At 37.6% G+C, this 18111-nt stretch overlaps 1 protein-coding gene across 1 annotated transcript in view; it reads left to right on the forward strand.

Annotated features, from left to right (window-relative positions):
- RALGAPA1 (Ral GTPase activating protein catalytic subunit alpha 1) overlaps positions 1-18111 on the forward strand; it is a 276187-nt gene that overhangs the window by 154356 nt on the left and 103720 nt on the right. The window contains exons 34-35 of the mRNA XM_028505505.2: positions 8812-9676; positions 12638-12709. Coding sequence (XP_028361306.1) covers positions 8812-9676; positions 12638-12709 — 937 coding nt within the window. The remainder of the gene's footprint in view (positions 1-8811; positions 9677-12637; positions 12710-18111) is intronic.

The raw sequence follows: 18111 nt of genomic DNA on the forward strand, positions 1-18111 counted from the left end.
ATTCCTTTTGATATTTTACCTTCTACATCATAAGATTTGTATAATTGAATGAGATTTAGCTTTGGAGCCTGACAGACATGGTATTGAATTTGGACTCATTTAATATCTGAGTGACTGTCTGTATCCTTATTTGTAAAGTGGGATAATATTTGTTCCTTCATAGAGTCATTTTGAGTATAATAAGATAATATATATAATACCCTTTACATGGTTCTTGGTCTATAATGAACTCAATAACATTTTCTTAAAGCCACATTGCTTCTACATTCAGAGTTTATTGTCTGATATAAGGGAAAGATGTAAACAAATAACCTTATGAGTATAAAAATAAAAGTACATTCACAATACGGAGGTCACTCAGAGGAACCCAGCTTATTGAAGTATTGTAAGGAGGCGGTATACATGATAAAATTAGTATTAAGAGCACTTTGACAATAGTATTTATAGGAGTTGGTAAATTATAGCCCACACCTGCCACTTACTTCTATAAATAAAGTTTTTAAAAAAATTTTGTATTTAATTTTTATAGAGAGAGGAAGGGGGAGAGAGATAGAGAAACATCGGTTTGTTTTTCCACATATTTATGCATTCTTTGATTGATTCTTGTATGTTCCCTGATGGGGGATTCCACCTGCAACCTTGGTGTGTTGAGATGATGATCTAACCATCTGAACTACCCAGCCAGGGCTTTGTAAATAAAGTTTTATTAGGACATCTCCATGCTGTTCATTTATGTATCATTATGGCTGCTTTTGTGCAAAAAGAGTAGTGTTGAGTAGTTGCAACAGAGATTTTGTGGGCTATAAAGCCAAAAATATTTACTGTCTGGCTCCTTACAAAGAAGTTTGCTTGACTTCTAGTATGTTAGATTAACTTTAGGAAATTTAACTCAGAAGCAGAGCGACTAATCATGAGGCTATTGCAATAGTCCAAGCAAGAGTTGTTAAAGGCTTAAATTAGTTAAATTTTCCCCAAAGTAGACCAAGAATATGAGAAAGTTCAGAGGTTTGGGAGAGGAAATGAGGAGGGCCGTGCTAGAAATGTTTGAGTTTGGGGTGTCTGTTGGATATTTACATGAAGATATCTAGTGGACACGTTTGGATATCTAGTTCTTAACAAAGAGGTCTCTGTTGGGAATATGTATTCGTGTGTGTGTGTGTGTGTGTGTGTGTGTGTTGAGGAGAAAAAGTTGGAAAGGAAGGAAAAAGGAGAGTCATTTTTAAGAAACGAAGAGAGGAGAAAGATTCTTTAAAAATTGGCTAACAGACCCTGGCTGGTGTTGCCTAGTTGATTGAGCACTGGCCTTCAAGCCAAAGGATAAGCAGTTCAATTCCCATTCAAGGGCCCATGCCTGGGTTGTGGGCCAGGTCTTATGTAGGCGGTGCTCGAGAGGCAACAACACATTGATGTTTCTCTCCCTTTCTTTCTCCCTCCCTTCTGCTTTCTCTAAAAATAAATTAAATAAAATCCTTTTTAAAAATTGGCTTACAGTATGAAATGATAGAGAGGTCAAGTATAAAAACACTGACAAGTACTATATTTTGCTGTGTACAATGTGCACCCATGTTTCTGTGCACATCATACATGGGATTATGACACCCATGGTATGTTATCATTATACCCATGTATAATGCGTGACCTTATTTCTTCCTCAAAAATTTGGGCAAAAAAAAAGTGTGCACTGTACACTGCAAAATAAGTATAAGGCAGAAGCTGATGGCTGTGGATGTGGACTGAGGGGCAATAAAGGAGTTAAGGAAGTAGAGCCATCTGTTGAAACTACTCTTTAAAGAAGGTTGATTATTAAAAAAGAAAACAGGAAAGCTAAAGGATGATTCGGGGTTAAGGAATTTTTAAGGATGAAGAGAGTTTAAATTAATCAGAAGGTGGGAAGGGGATCATCGTTAGTACAGTGAGTTCCTGAGAGGTGAGCTGGAGAGTATGGTGCTAATATTAGCCCTTCTTCTGAAACCAGAGAGAAAAAGAAGATAAATTTAAGGGGACTGAGAGAAGTTACTGAGGGCCCAAAAGAAAATGAAAACTATGAAGTTTTGTTTGCACCAATCAGTCCTCAGTAAGGTAGCTATGGCCAAAATAGAGACTATGGCTTTCAGAATATCGGTGTATGATTTAACCGTCAAATCTAGGCTTGACTGACCTGATGCTAGGAAATGGCTAATAAATTGGAAGAAAATGGAGTGATCCAGTGAGTCAGATGGTAGATGCAGCTGATAATAACTTACAACAGTGATTCTCAGCCTTGGCTGCCCATTAGAATATTGGTGTTCTGGTCCCTTCAATAGAGATTTTGATGTGTTGATCTGGGATTGCTGGGATTTTTAAAAGCTTTGCAGGCGATTAATATGAATCCAAGGTTGAAGACCACTAGGAGGATCAGTATGTTAGGGCAGTGGAGTGAAACCCCTGCAAATAAATTTCACAAGGAAGCCCAGTTTGTAAAACTTTTAAAAGTAGAGTTGAAGCAGCACAGAGGCTGGTATCCTACTGACTTCTCTTCTGTCCATCTCCAAGAGCTCTACAAAAGAAAAATTGGGAAGTCACTGGACTAGGAGGTTGTGGTCAAAGTATAAGCTGTTAAGGAAGAATTTGAATTTTAAAGGCAAAATAGTTATAAATGATTAGAACATCTAGGATATGATCACGATAATGGATTGATGATGGAATGCAAGTGGAGATATAAAGTTACACATCAAGGAAATAGGGTTAGGGTTTTGGGTTGGCCACAAGTTGCTACTAGTTTATCTAGAACACAGATATACAAGTGAAGTATCTCAGATACTGGATAGTACATTATAGCAAAATAATTTAGACAATAATTGGTATCACAATTTATTATTTCTTTAGATTTGGCATAGTGAAAGTATTTATTTTATATAAAAACAAAGAGACATGTAAATATTTATTGCTTTCTGCTTTTAAAATGTTTGATTTTTCAATTTAAACTGACATTCAATATTATTTTCTGTTGGCTTCAGATGTACAGCATAGTAGTTAGACAGTCATAGTGTACAGAGTGACCCCTCCCCCAATATTTCAAGTACCCACGTGGCACCATCCTTACTTATTACAATATTATTGACTGTATTTCCTATGTTATACTTTATATCCCTATGGCTCTTAACTACCAATTTGGACTTCTTTATCCTTTCACCTTTTTCACACAGCCCCCTAACCTCCCTCTACTCTGGCAACCATAAGTATGTTTTCTGTATCTACAAGTCTTTTATATTTTATTTGTTTATTTTGTTCTTTAGATTCCACATATAAGTGAAGTCATATGATATTTGTGTTTTTCTAACTTATTTCACTTAGCATAATACTTTCTAGCTCCATCCATGGTGTCAGAAATGGTAAGATGTCATTCTCCATTCTTTTTATGGCCAAGTAATATTCCTGTGTGTGTGTGTGTGTGTGTGTGTGCGCGCGCGTGCGCATGTCCCACATTTTTTATCCACTCATCTATAGATGGGCACACTTTTTATATTTTCAGAGGTATAAAATGATAAAAGATTGATTTTGGGCAGTATAGTGTATTTCTTAAACAGTGAAATAAGTTGTTTACTTATGTTAAGGGCAATTTTAAGGTATTTCATACCAAATTTACTGTACTATTATTAACAGTCACTTTAAAGGACACAAAGGTAAAGATTTAAATAGATGAGCTTTACACTGATATCGAATACTCTGTGGACTACTATTCTATAAATGTATTCAGTTATTCCCTTTGGACTTTCTTAATTAAAGGTATTAAGGACCAAATAAATGCAGAACCTTTTATGAACAGCTGTGAACTGACAGCAGGTGATTCTGTGGTCTGTAGTGATTACATGCTGTGGGGTTTTTTTAATGTGGCAAAAATGGCTAATCATTGTGCCCTTGTCTAAGGCATGCTTCATCATCTTCAAGTACTTTTTTGGCCAAAGATTTCTAAACATAGAGTGTCCCTAATAAGCTCAGTATTGGATTGAGCGAGTCTGATTTGAGAACTATTGGCAAGAGTAGCTGTAATTATTAAATTTACTGAAGAATAAAGCAAGGTAGTGAAGTTGGCTTTTTGTCAAATGGCAGTAGTCTTATTAGCAAAAAGTCATCATTTTCAGGGTCAGAGTGAAAGGAGGCTCCAAAGAATTCATTCTGTCCTAATTATAGTTTCTCCTATATATATTATGCAAAGCTAATATTTAAAGCATTTGCCAAAATTAACTTCCTCTGCATGTTCTATTACAGTGCTGTGAATTACAGCAGCTTTTTATGTCTTGTTGCTTTTGTATGCCATAATAATCTATAATTATGGGTTTGCTGCAAATGCTGTAGGGTTTGTTTAATCTGACAATCTGAAAAGACAACCCTGAATAGGCTTTTTTAAAATGAATGCTAGTTACACAAAGCCTTAGACACTTCGATATCTTCATTTTGCATATTCTCACAAGGCTAGTTATTTTAGAATTTCATTATTAATTTTTAAATTAGAGCATTTTATTTTTTTATATCTAAGTAGATATGTAGAAAGGTGATAAGTATGTCCTACAGTGTATAACTAAAAAATAAATCTAAAGAAATCTAACCTCCAAATTAAAAGTTGAGAGATTTTTATGTTGTTATATTTTATATATACTAAATTTAGAGACAAAACTTAGGAGAAAATATTTTTATCTACAGCTAAAAATATAAATTTATTTTTCAAGTATTCACAATGTTAGTAATTATGACAGCTTTGTGAACAAGTTCATTTAAACTGCATTCTCACTATTGCTTCCTTTGAGAAGAGCATCTATAGAATGGACTGGTACCTTGACTTAGGGGTTTATGTTGTAGAAAAGAACTGGCTCATTCCTACAGTTTATTATAAGCAAGTTCGAAAAAGGAACTCATAAAATCTGTGTTACTTATAATGCTCTCAAAAATTGAATGATTTATATTGTTTCTGTTATAGCTAACTTTGTATATGAGTTTTCAATTTATCTTTACAAAAAGTCTGTGTCATTTCTAGAAAAAAATGGGTCTTAAGTAGTTTTGTGTGATTTTTTTTTTTTCATGATCACAAAGCAAACCAGAGACAGTCAGGAATTCTTCTCTTTTCTATGATCTATTTCTATTAAATTACACTCTTTTGCTTCTTCAGCAGTGTCTGCAAAAAAGATTCACTACTTAATAAAGGAGTCACCTTTTAAAGCATATCACTCAAAAGGAAGAAAAGGGAAAAGAAAATAACAAAAGTATTTTCCTGCATCAAAAAATTTTTAAATCTTTATGTTTTATTACCATTTAAGACAAGTTATAATCTTATTTAAATGAGTATTTTCAATTTATTATGGCCATTTATTTAGTAATTCATGCCAAGTAGTATATTTTTGACATTACTGTATACAGAAAAATAATTTATTTTATTTTTTAAGTATAATTTATTGATTATGCTGTTATACTTGTCCTATTTTCTTCTCCTGTTTATTTGCCTCCACCCTTCATCCCCCTTCCACCAACATTCCCCCCACCCTTAGTGCATGTCCATGGGTCGTACATATAAGTTCTTTGGCTTCTCCATTTCCTATACTATTCTTAGCCTCCCTCTGTCTATATTGTACATACAAATTACTTTTCTTATTCCCTGTACCTTTTTTCCATTCTTCCCCTCTTCCTCCCTGCTGATAATCCTCCATGTGATCTCCATTTCTATGATTCTGTTCCTGTTCTAGTTGTTTGCTTAGTTTGTTTTTGCTTTTTTTCCTTTTAGGTTCAGTTTTTGATAGTTGTGGATCTGTTGTCATTTTATTGTTCATAGTTTTGACCTTCTTTTTCTTAGGTGATTGCCTTTAACATTTCATATAATAAGGGCTTGGTGATGATGAACTCCTTTAACTTGACCTTGTCTGGGAAGCACTTTATCTGTCCTTCCATTCTAAATGAAAGCTTTGCTGGATAGGGCAATCTGGGATATAGGTCCTTGCCTTTCATGACTTGGAATACTTCTTTCCAGCCCCTTCTTGCCTGCAAGGTCTCTTTTGAGAAATCAGCTGACAGTCTGATGGGAACTCCTTTGTAGTTAACTGTCTCCTTATCTCTTGCTGCTTCTAGGGTTCTCTCCTTCATTTTTACCTTGGCTAATGTAATTCTGATGTGCCTTGTGTGTTCCTCCTTGGCTCCAACTTCTTTGGGACTCTCTGGGCTTCCTGGACTTCCTGGAATTCTATTTCCTTTGCCAGATTGGGGAAGTTTTCCTTTGTTATTTTTTCAAATAAGCTTTCCACTTGTTGCTCTTCCTCTTCTCCTTCTGGTACCCCTATAATTCAGATGTTGGAATGTTTAAAGATGTCCTGGAGGTTCCTAAGCTTCTCATTTTTTTTGAATTCTTATTTCTTCATTCTTTTCTGTTTGGTTATTTCTTCCTTCTGATCCATTCTGTTGTTTTGAGTCCCAGTTTCCTTCCCATCACTACTGGTTTCCTGCACATTTTTCTTCATTTCTCTTATCGTAGCCTGCATTTGTTCATCTAATTTGCAACCAAAATCAACTAATTCTGTGAGTATCTTGATTACCAGTGCTTTGAACTGTGCACCTGATAGGTTGGCTATCTCTTGGTCGCTTAAAAGTACTGGATGTGGGGCTTTCAATTCTGTTTGAGCCATCTTTCCCTTGCCTGCTTTGGTCTGGTCATGCCCTGTTACGTATGAGGGGCGGAGCCTTAGGTATTCACCTGGGTGGGGTACCCCAGTTGCTGGGTTGTGACGTTGTACTTGGGGGCGGGGTCTGAGAGGGAACAGTGGCACTCACTCCACTCTCTGCTGGACCTCAGTCCCTTCCGCTGCTTCCCCCAAACAAACTGGGCCCCTCTGGTGCCAGTTCCCTTGTGGGTGGGCTTGTGTACACTGTGGGACTTTCCAAGGACCGTTTCAGTGAGGCTGGGAGTCTCTCTCTGCGCCTCAACCCCCGCAGGTGTTTTCAATCAGTGTCCCGAGGCTGTATTTCCTAGCACTGGGATCCTGGGTTTCACACAGTGCCTTGCTTCACAATCCCCACCTCACTGGGTCTGCCGTTTCCCACTCCTTGGCCGGGGTCTGCCAGCTGCTGCTTGTGCACTTAGGGTCCACCCACTGCGGTCTTGTGTGCCCCAGATGCCTTACGCACTCGGTCCCAACACTCTCTGCTCTCCGTGCCCTGACCCATGCCGTCTCCTCGACTCTGCACCTCCTACTAGTCTGGATAAATGGGTCTATTTTAAGTTCTTGGTTGTCCAACTTCCATACAGTTCAATTTTCTGTCAGTTTTGGTTGTTACTCTGTTTCTAAATTGTTGTTGTCCCTATCTTGGCTGTGCGAGGAGGCACAGTGTGTCTACCTATGCCTCCATCTTGGCCAGAAGTCCAAAATTAGATTTCTTGACATATGACATATATAAAGTAAAATTTATCCTGTTTTGATGTAGGAATTTCACTTTATATTGATTATGTTGGTGTTTAACACAGTTCTATATAGTTACCAAAATTCATCACAGAGTACAATTAAAATTAAGGAATTTATTGAATATAGATAATACTTTGATCATCCTATATTTATTTCTGGCAGTGAGTCCACATTATTCCCAAATGATTAACTTACAAAATATAAATAATACTCGGGTCACTCTGTAACTGTGGTAGAACAGCACAGAGTCACAATCATTCTGTAAGCATGGCTATAACTGAGACCAGAACACCATAAATATACACACAAGTGTGCACACACACCACTAAAATCCTCTTCTTACATGAATAATTACTACTTCTTTACCAGTGGCTACTCTTCTTCCATCTCCTAGATGAAAAGTACCCAGATAAACAGCACTGAATTGTCCCCACTTCTTGACACCACTTACTCCAGAACTATTTTTCACATCAACACTCCTTAGAATGACACTGGCACTCTTGGGCTATTGGGCTTTGACAAGTTACTGTCTGTCTCCGCTTTGTCCTTCCTCCTTCTACACTCTCTTCCTCCTCCTATCCCCTCCCTTTTTCTTCTCCTTTAGGTCCTGATGTTAGGCACCTTGCTTGTCACGCCTCATATTGCTGATTTTTTACTTTTTTCTTTTTACTGTTTCCTATTTTTTTTTTAGTTATTCATATGGATATGCTCATCTATTTGCTTTCCCTAATATGCTTAAGGAAGGGGGGAAAAGTGCTTCTTATATGCAACTAATTGCTCAAATTACAACACAACACCTCTGAAGAATACCTTAGGAAAAAAATACATATGCAGGCTCATAAAATATTTTTTTTTCTTTAAAATAAAGCTTACTTGTCATATACTGGCTACACTGATTCACTATTTAAATTGATCCTAACTCCTGAAGTTTAATAAAAGATCGTACTTTTCTCTGAAACTTTTACATCATCGATAAAAGCCATAATTGACATTTAAGACATGCTGCAAACTGTTTCTGAATCTGCTCATGAGATAAACTTATCAGTTGGATTTCATTGGCTTTCTAATCTTTGTGCTTAGTGATTTCTAATGCTTTTGATCATCCTTTTAAGGTATGATGTAGATTTAAAGGCTTAAGTTTAAATTAAGAATCCATAAGCAAAAATTTTAAAAAGGGGTTCCTTATAAAATTGACAGGAAAACTCATTAAAGAATAGTCTTTTTTTTGCTATCAGCCCTGTACTGTCTGAATTAGAAACATTAATAATTACTGAAATATTTTAATGTGATTTTGATAATGTGATAAAGTCACTGTTTGTTGTCTAATGTTTCATTGTTTTATGACATTCTAGGAAGCAATAGTATTCCCACTCACTTATTTTTTTATTTCTAGTGAAAACTCAAATGCAACAAGGATTAATATCTATAGCTGCCCGCACTGTTATCACTCATCTGGTAAATCATTTGGGCCATTACCCCATGAGTGGTGGTCCTGCTATGTTAACAAGTCAGGTGTGTGAAAATCATGACAATCATTACAGTGAAAGTGCGGAACTGTCTCCTGAACTCTTTGAGAGTCCAAATATCCAGTTCTTTGTGTTGAACAACACAACCTTAGTGTCCTGTATCCAGATCAGATCAGAAGAGAGTATACCTGGAGGAGGTTTATCTGCTGGTCTTGCATCAGCCAATTCAAATGTCAGAATCATAGTACGTGATCTCTCTGGAAAATATTCATGGGATTCTGCCATCCTGTATGGACCACCTCCTGTAAGTGGCTTGTCAGAACCTACTTCTCTCATACTTTCATTGTCTCACCAAGAGAAGCCAGAAGAGCCTCCTTCATCTAATGAATGCTTAGAAGATACCATAGTAAAAGATGGGGTTTCCTGCCAGTCTAAAAGAAGATTTAGAGAAACTGTACCAACTTGGGATACAATCAGAGATGAAGAAGATGTTCTTGATGAGCTTTTGCAGTATTTAGGTGTAACTAGTCCTGAATGCTTACAGAGAACTGGAATCTCACTTAATATTCCTGCTCCACAACCTGTGTGCATTTCTGAAAAGCAGGAAAATGATGTTATCAATGCTATCCTTAAGCAATATACAGAGGAAAAAGAATTTGTTGAGAAACACTTTAATGACTTAAACATGAAAGCTATGGAGCAAGATGAACCAGCACCTCAAAAGCCTCAGTCAGCATTTTATTATTGCAGATTGCTTCTTAGTATATTGGGAATGAATTCGTGGGACAAAAGGTAAGAACAAAATAGAGAAATTTTTTTTCACATTAGTCTTATTTATCTTCTGATTAAGCATTTGTCTCTGTTCTGTTCCTCACTAAATTTTATCAACCAATCAGTTCTTTGACCAGTGAACAGATTGTTTTTTGAGACTACCACGTTATATCGGGATTCAGGCATTAAGAAGATAATCTAAATCCAATAAATTAAATATTAACATTCTCATAAGACTAGTAAAACTATCTGAATGAGAAAATACAGTTCATATAATTGAAAAAATTTTATTTTCCCAAAATTCATGTAAGCTAATAGGAAGAACTTTATCTTACTCACAACACTTCTGATACCAAATGTGTGGATTTTTCACACCAGGCAGTTCCAACACTACCTGGAGTTAGCACAGATAGTTAAGTGCTCAGACCTACAAAACTGCTCCTCTCTCGGGGCCACCCGTACTTCTAACTAACCAGCTATAAATCAGGGGTTCCCAAAATCCCCTCCTTGGGTTTGACCATTCATTCCATTGGCTCATAGAACATTTACTTATATTTACCTGTTTATTATAAAGGACAGTTAAAGGATATGGATAAACAGCCAGATGAAGAGTTATATAGGGTGAGGTCTGGAAGGGTCCTGAGTGTAGGAGTTTCTGTCCCTGTGGAGTGGGAGTGTGCTACACTCACATTGAATGTGTTCACTTACTAGAAGCTCTCCAAATGTCATAGTTTGAGATTTTTATGGAGGCCTCATTCATTTGGGCATAATTAATATTAACTCAACCTCCAGCCCTCCCCCCTTGCCCAGAGGTAGAGCTGAAAGTTTCACCCTTCTAATAATGGTTGCTCTTTATGGTGACAAAGCCTCATCCTCAAGTTACCCAGGAGCCCACCAGGAGTCACTTCATTGGAACAAAAGGTACTCCCAGTACTCAGGAAATCCTAAAGGACCTAGGAACTGTGAGATGTTCCTATCACCTCCATCACTTACAAATTGACAAGAAGAGTTTTAGGAGCTCTGTGTCAGGGACTACAGGCAGAGCCCAAATATATTTCTTACTATGTCACATAAGTATCACAATTTTTTAAGACAAGTATCAATATGATCAGAGGAATTAACTCAAGATTTAGCATGAAATCCAGAAAAGAATTTGGATATCATTTTTTAAAAAATGTTTTCTTTGTATGCATGTTGCAAAACCTCATTAAAAACTTGGAATGAACACTCAAAGTATTCGGGTTAGGTAGGAGTTAAATGAAAAGGCATTATTATACTTAGAGGACCCAGGTTAGAGTCATTTAACCTTTGAGGAAATAACTTTGACCTCACATAATGGTGAGGATTAAATTAGGTAATGTACATAAATAACTAAAATTATATGCTAGCATAAAGCATTATTAACATTTATTTTTTAAATTTCTATAAAACTGAAAGCTGTAGGGAAATAGAAAAGCATTATTTAATGTATTGTTTCTGTTCAGTTTGTGGTAGGAGGGAAGCTCAGATATCACTTAAGGGGTGTCAAACTCATTTTCACCAGCAGCCACATCACCCTTGCCATTGCTTTCAAAGGGCCAAATGTAATTTTAGGACTGTATAAATGTAACTACTTCTTAACAGTTAAGTGAGAGCTCAGCACTGCCCAGGTAAAAACAAGGTGCCAGGCCAGATAAAACAAGGTGGAGGACCAGATTCAACCCGTGGGCCTTGTGTTTGCCACCTGTGCACTAGATGTATAAATCTTAAAGTCATTCAAATGCATATGAAGCATTGAAATGGAGTTCTCCTTGCTTGCTTAGTATTTAACTTGATTTAAACCCTTCATTTATTAGAAGGGAATATCCTCTGCCTAAGGAGAAAGCCACACTGTATTAGGAATACAATTTGCCTTATGGTATATCCAAATACAGGTAATTGCCACTCCTATAAATGCATTCTACTATCTTTTGCTATATATTGTCTAGAGAAAAAAGTGAGAGGCTGTATTGTCACTAAGCACTGGTTTCATGATTATAATTTGCACATACAGCAGTCCCCCCTTTTCTGCAGGGGATAAATTCAGAAACCCTCAGTGGATGCCAGAAACAGGATAGCACTACATATATTTGGAATATTTTTTCATATACATACATACCTCTGATAAAGTTTAATTTATAAATTAAGTACAATAATAACTAATAGTAAAGTAGTACAATTATAACAATATGCTATAAATGAAGTTATATCAATGTGTTTTCTCTCTATCTGATAAAGAAGATGGCTACTAAGTGACTATCAGGTGGGCAGCATAAACAGTGTGGATATGCTGGTCAAAGTGATGATTCGTGTCCCAGGAAGGGTGGAGCAGGACAGAGTGAGATTTCATCATGCTACTCAAAACCATGCACAAAATTTCTGAATTGTTTATTTCTAGAGTTTTCCATTTCATGTTTTTGGAATTCAATTGACCATGGGTAACTGAAACCATGAGAAAGGGTGGAAACTACTGTATTCTGTACCTATAAAACATATTTGGTAAATGTATACATACATTGCTTCATAGTGTAGAAAATCTAATGTAAAACAAGGAAGAAAGCAAACTCCGTCCAGATTATACATGCTTACTTGGTAATGATTTTGATTTTGAGAATATTATTTTATTTCTCATGAGAAAAAACTTTCTCACTTTATGAAACTGTTGAGAAGGAATCTATAAGTATTTTTATTCATTTTTTTCTGGAAAGAGTTTGGGAGTCTCATAGCATCTGCAAAGAAAAATGAAGTAGTCAATAGATAATGATCCACTGGCAGAAATTTCTGAGGGTCTGGATAGAAATAATGACATGCATTCTTTACATTTTTTTTAAGGTCTGTTCTCCTTTGTTTCAGAAATATAAGGCAAGAAAAGTGTTAAGAGTTGCCTGAGTAGAGTGGAAAGTATTTCTGGGACTGTCATTCACTGCCAAGGTGATGAAAATATTTATAAATTTTTCTGTTTAGGAGGAGCTTTCATCTCCTGAAGAAAAATGAAAAACTTCTTAGAGAACTTAGGAACTTGGATTCAAGACAGTGGTAAGTTGTTAGAAAACCTCAAATTTTAACTAGCAGCTCTCAGCTATTTCTCTTTTTATGTGTGAATAATACTGTATTGTTGAGTTACAACTTACTGAGCAGAATCTATATTTTATTTATTAATACCTTAAAAATAATAAACTTTTTAAAAAAGTGTAGGGCTACATTAAAATGTTTGGTATCTTTGAATTGGTTATACCTTTTTTATGCATTTCAGAATTATTTTTTTTAAGAATTTGTTCTCTGTGCCAGACTGTTTTGTTGTTGTTGTTGTTGTTTTTAAGATTTTATTTATTTATTTTTAGAGAGGGAAGGGAGGGAGAAAGAGAGAAACATCAATATACGGTTGCTGGGGGCCATGGCCTGCAACCCAGGCATGTGCCCCGACTGGGAATTGAACCTGTGATGCTTTGGTTGGCAGCCTGCGCTCAATCCTCTGAGCTATACCAATCAGGGCTCAGAATCATCTTTTGAATTGCAGAATTCAGACTTAGCCTATAATTTCTTTGGTTTTTTGTTTTGTTTTGTTTTGTCTTGTTTTTGTACACTTAGAGATTCCAAATATACTTTTTGTGATTAGTCTAAGAGGACTCAAGTGAAATGAATGGTGAATACAAGCTCGTACCTACAAAATACTAATAGATCAAAGAAGGTGGATATAGTTTTTGTATTGCTATAAATCTGATTTCTCTTTAAGCCCTTGAATATATACCCATTTAAATGTGGATTTCGATGCATAAAACACTGCTATATCATTATCTTAATGATCTCTAGTTTTTTGGTATGCCTGGATGAGATTTCCTAGGAAACCAGTACTAGAAACTACAAAATATTACTTAACTTGGATTCTCATAAGGTTAATTATTGTATATATGCCTACTTTCCTTTCCAGTCTCAAAAAATGAAATTTTGGGATAGGTGCTTTTTGGCAACACTTGGGAAGTCATCATTATTAAGAATGTGTTTATTTCTGAGATCTGAAATTTACAACCTCCTTAACATCCACATTTCTCACTCTCTTATGTCTTAACTGGTGTTTTATACTTGCATATCTCCAGCTTTTTACTTCTCCCATTCCCACAGTAAATCTGCCCACCTACCTCTGATTTCACCTGTCTTCCTATCCAGGAAACTCACACATTGTCAACTATTTTAAAAATGCCATATTGAGCACCCTAAAAACTATTCTACATTTAAGCTTACACACACACACACACACACACACACACACAGCAATCAATTCTATAATCAGAATCATTTTGTAAAGATTTTATTTATGTATGTACAGAGGGAAGGGAGGGAGAGAAACATTGATGTGAAAGAAAAACATCAATTGGTTGCCTCTTATATGCATCCCAACCAAGGACAACCTCACAACCCAGGCATGTGCCTGACTAGGAATCGAACCATGGACCTTTTGTTTTGCAGGAGAATGCCCAGCTAATCTGAGTCACACAGGTCAGGTCGCTCATCAAAATCATTTTTAACATCTACTTTTTCTACTCCTAGGCAGTAGTACCTTATAGATAAAATTATCAACCCAGTATGATATAAATATTACTGTATATTCATGCTCCTTTACTTCAGCAGTCTTCTCAACTGTTTGGCAGATTTCTTATCCACGTTTACTTCTTTTTTAGTTTCTCACAGTAATTATTCTATAGTACTTCTTTGTTCTGAAACCCTTCATTATGGTCAAAAGGTCATCTCTATTCTACCTAAGAACTCAATTGAAGTGTTTGATCTGCTTGTATGAAAGACAATCTGCTAAACAGTAGTTCTTAACCTTCGTTCTTCCTCCACACGTTCACATTTTAACACACATTAGCCTGACTAATTAAATCCAGTGATTTCTGACAATTGGGAAGCTCGCTTGATATAAGCCACCCACCATGTCATCACTATTTTACAGGAGTGCAAAGTGAATATGGTTACTCAGGCCTTTCACACAACTCTGCCTTAAATATATGTCTCTTAAAATTTCTATGTTGAGCCATCTTCTCTTGCTAACCCTCACTTTCAGAAAAGCCATTTTTCCTCTCTAAATTTCTGTTTCCCACCTTCTCTGCCTGCTGTAGGATCTTCCAAAAGTTATCCTTTTTCATCTTGAATTTCTACTCACTCTTCTTATTGTATGCCTGCTTGTAATCTGCCTTTAAACAAAACAAAACATTCTTCAGACTATGCTTTCAAACTATATGCTTTCAAACTTTTGTTATCGCTTCCATGCCTTTTACCACCATTTATGGAATAATGTAATCTTGACTCATTTCTGGTAATTCCTAACTGGTTGTTTTTATTTTAACTTTCCTCAATGATCTTTTTAAAATAATGTTTAATTTCTTGGGTTATGTAATAGAAAATATAAAATAAAAATAAACCACATATTTATAAAACTATTGTTAACAATTGCTTATAGATCTTCGGTATTTCTTTTTTTAATATATTTTGTTGATTATGCTATTACAGTTGTCCTATTTTCCCCCCTTCACTCCCCTCCACCCTGCACACCCCTTCCCACCCACATCCCCCCCTTTAGTTCATGTCCATGTGTCATACATACAAGTTCTTTGGCTTCTACATTTCCCATACTGTTCTTACCCTCCCCCTGCCTATTTTCTACCTACCATCTATGTTACTTATTCTCTACCTTTCCCACCTCTCTCCATATGATCTCCATTTCTGTGGTTCTGTTCCTGTTCTAGTTGTTTGGTTAGTTTGCTTTTATTTTTGTTTTAGATGTGGTTGTTAATGATTGTGAGTTTGCTGTCATTTTACTGTACATATTTTTTATCTTCTTTTTCTTAAATAAATCCCTTTTAACATTTCATATAATAAAGACTTGGTGATAAACTCCTTTAACCTGACCTTATTTGAGAAGCACTTTATCAGCCCTTCCATTCTAAGTGAAAGCTTTGCTGGATAGAGTAATCTTGTACATAGGTCCTTGCCTTTCATGACTTGGAATACTTCTTTCCAGCCCCTTCTTACCTGTAAGATTCCTTTTGAGAAATCAGCTGACAGTCTTATGGGCACTCCTTTGTAGGTTACTCTCTCCTTACCACTTGTTGCTTTTATGATTCTCTCCTTATCTTTAACCTTGGGCAATGTAATTCTAATGTGCCTTGGTGTGTGCTTCCTTGGGTCCAACTACTTTGGAACTCTCTCGGCTTCCTTGACTTCCTGGAAGTCTATTTCCTTTGCCAGATTGGGGAAGTCCTCCTTATTTTTTCAAATAAGTTTTCAACTTCTTGCTCATCCTCTTCTCCTTCTGGTACCCCTTACGATTCGGATGTTGGAATGTTTAAAATTGTCCTGAAGGTTCCTAAGCCTCTCCTTATTTTTTTGAATTCTCATTTCTTCATTTTTTTCTGATTGGAAGTGTCTTCATTCTGGTCCACACCATTGATTTGAATCCCAGTTTCCTTCCCATCACTATTGGTTCCTTGTACATTTTCCTTTATCTCACTTAGTGTAGCCTTCATTTGTTCATCTAATTGGAGACCAAATTCAACCAATTCTGTGAGTATCCTGATTACCAGTGTTTTGAACTGTGCATCTGATAGGTTGGCTATCTCTTCATCGCTTAGTTTTTCTGGAGCTTTGATCTGTTCTTTTGTTTGGACATTTATTTATTTATTTATTTAGTCTGGATGCACCTGTTATGTAGTAAGGGGAGGAGCATTAGGTATTCACCTGGCCGGGTAACCCCATAGCTCTGTTGTGACTCTGTATGTGGGGGAGGGATCCAAAAGGGAACAATGGCGCTTGCTCCACTCTCTCCCCAGATTTTAGTCACTTCCCCTGCTTCCCACAAGCAAATTGGGCCCTTCTGGTGCTGACTCCTGGGTGGGTGGGTTTGTGTACATTCTAGGACCCTGTGGGTCTCTCCAATGAACTCTTCTGTGAGGCCGGGAGTTTCCTCCTGCTGCTGCCTTAACCACCACAGGTGTTTTCAATCAGTGGTTTGAGGCTTTATTTCCCGGTGCTGGGACCCGGGGCTGAGCAGTCTGTCCCACTCCCCAGCTGATTCTCCCAGTTTATCTGCACACAAATGTGGGACTGCCCAGTCGGCCAGCCGTGACCTTGCCACGAGTTCTCTCTGCCCAGCTGCCTGTCTCCACTCCTTCTACCGGTGAATGTGTCTTCTTTAACTCCTTGGTTGTCAGACTTCCATACAGTTCAATTTTCTGTCAGTTCTGGTTACTTTTTGTTTTTAAATTGTTGTTGTCCTTCTTTTGGTTGTGCGAGGAGGCACAGTGTGTCTACCTACACCTGCATCTTAGCCTGAAGTCACTCTTTTTTGATAGACATGTTTATGACTGTTTTACAAAACTGGAATCCCAGTAATATATAGTCACCCTTTTAAAAATTTATGTTATATTGTGGGGATCTAAGATGGCGTCGGAGTAGGAAGGAGCAGATTTGGCTTTCCTCTGCTCAGGGGAGAAAATCCTGACCGATCTATGGAGTAGAAAGGCAAGCAACCAACATATTTCAGCATTTTTGAAAACAGAGGACCAAGGATTGTGGCAGAACCGAAAGAACAAAGAACAGATCCTAAGGGGAGTGCTGCAACAAGGTAGGGTCCCAGGACAAGCATGTGGTCCTGGGGCTGCAGCCCCAGGCCCAGGGCCACTGCTGGGTTTGCCATAGGGTCCTTGGGAGACAGCCAGGTCAACTGCTCCCTCCCCAGCCGAGCAAGGTCTGAGCAGCTCTGGGAGGAATCCAGGTGCTGGCAAACACACGGGGGCTGTGAGCACCTTTGGAGGCGGTGGTGGACACCGGAGGGGCTGAGTCATGCAGCGGACCTGGACTCCCACGGTCACCGGTCTGGCTGGAGCGTTTGGCGGTGGGAGAAGCCAGGCCACTGTGGGGAGCGGCGGGCTTGAACGGGAGGAATTTCTGAAGAGGAAGGAGTGAATAGACACAGACACTGTTTGGGGAATTCTCCTAAAGTGATCAGTGGCTCCAGCCTCTCTGCTACCCAGCTGTGGGCGCACCAGCCCACCGGCATACCGGCCCACTGGCAGATGGGCGCACCGGTGCCCGGGCGCGCCTGCAGGGAGAGCATCCCCGCACACCAGCCCACAGCAGTAACTCTGGGGAAAGACCTGATTCCCACACCCAGGGCCCAAGGCTGAGGAGCCAGTGCGAACTCCATGGGCCAAGGAAGAAAAGCCAAACAAATCATCCTTCAGCCTGCCTCAACCAGCAAGAGCAGAAAAACTGGTTTGGCCACTTTGAAATCAAGAGACTTTTTAATTTGATTCTATTTTTTTAACAATTTTTAATTTTTTCAGTTTTATTGTTTTTATTCTCTTTTGATTTCTTTTTCCTCTCTTACCTGATTTCTTGTTTTATTCCTTCCTCCTTCCTGTCCTCCAATTGTATCTCTTCTT

This window comes from Phyllostomus discolor, chromosome 1, assembly GCF_004126475.2.
Source record: "Phyllostomus discolor isolate MPI-MPIP mPhyDis1 chromosome 1, mPhyDis1.pri.v3, whole genome shotgun sequence".
Taxonomy (NCBI): domain Eukaryota; kingdom Metazoa; phylum Chordata; class Mammalia; order Chiroptera; family Phyllostomidae; genus Phyllostomus; species Phyllostomus discolor.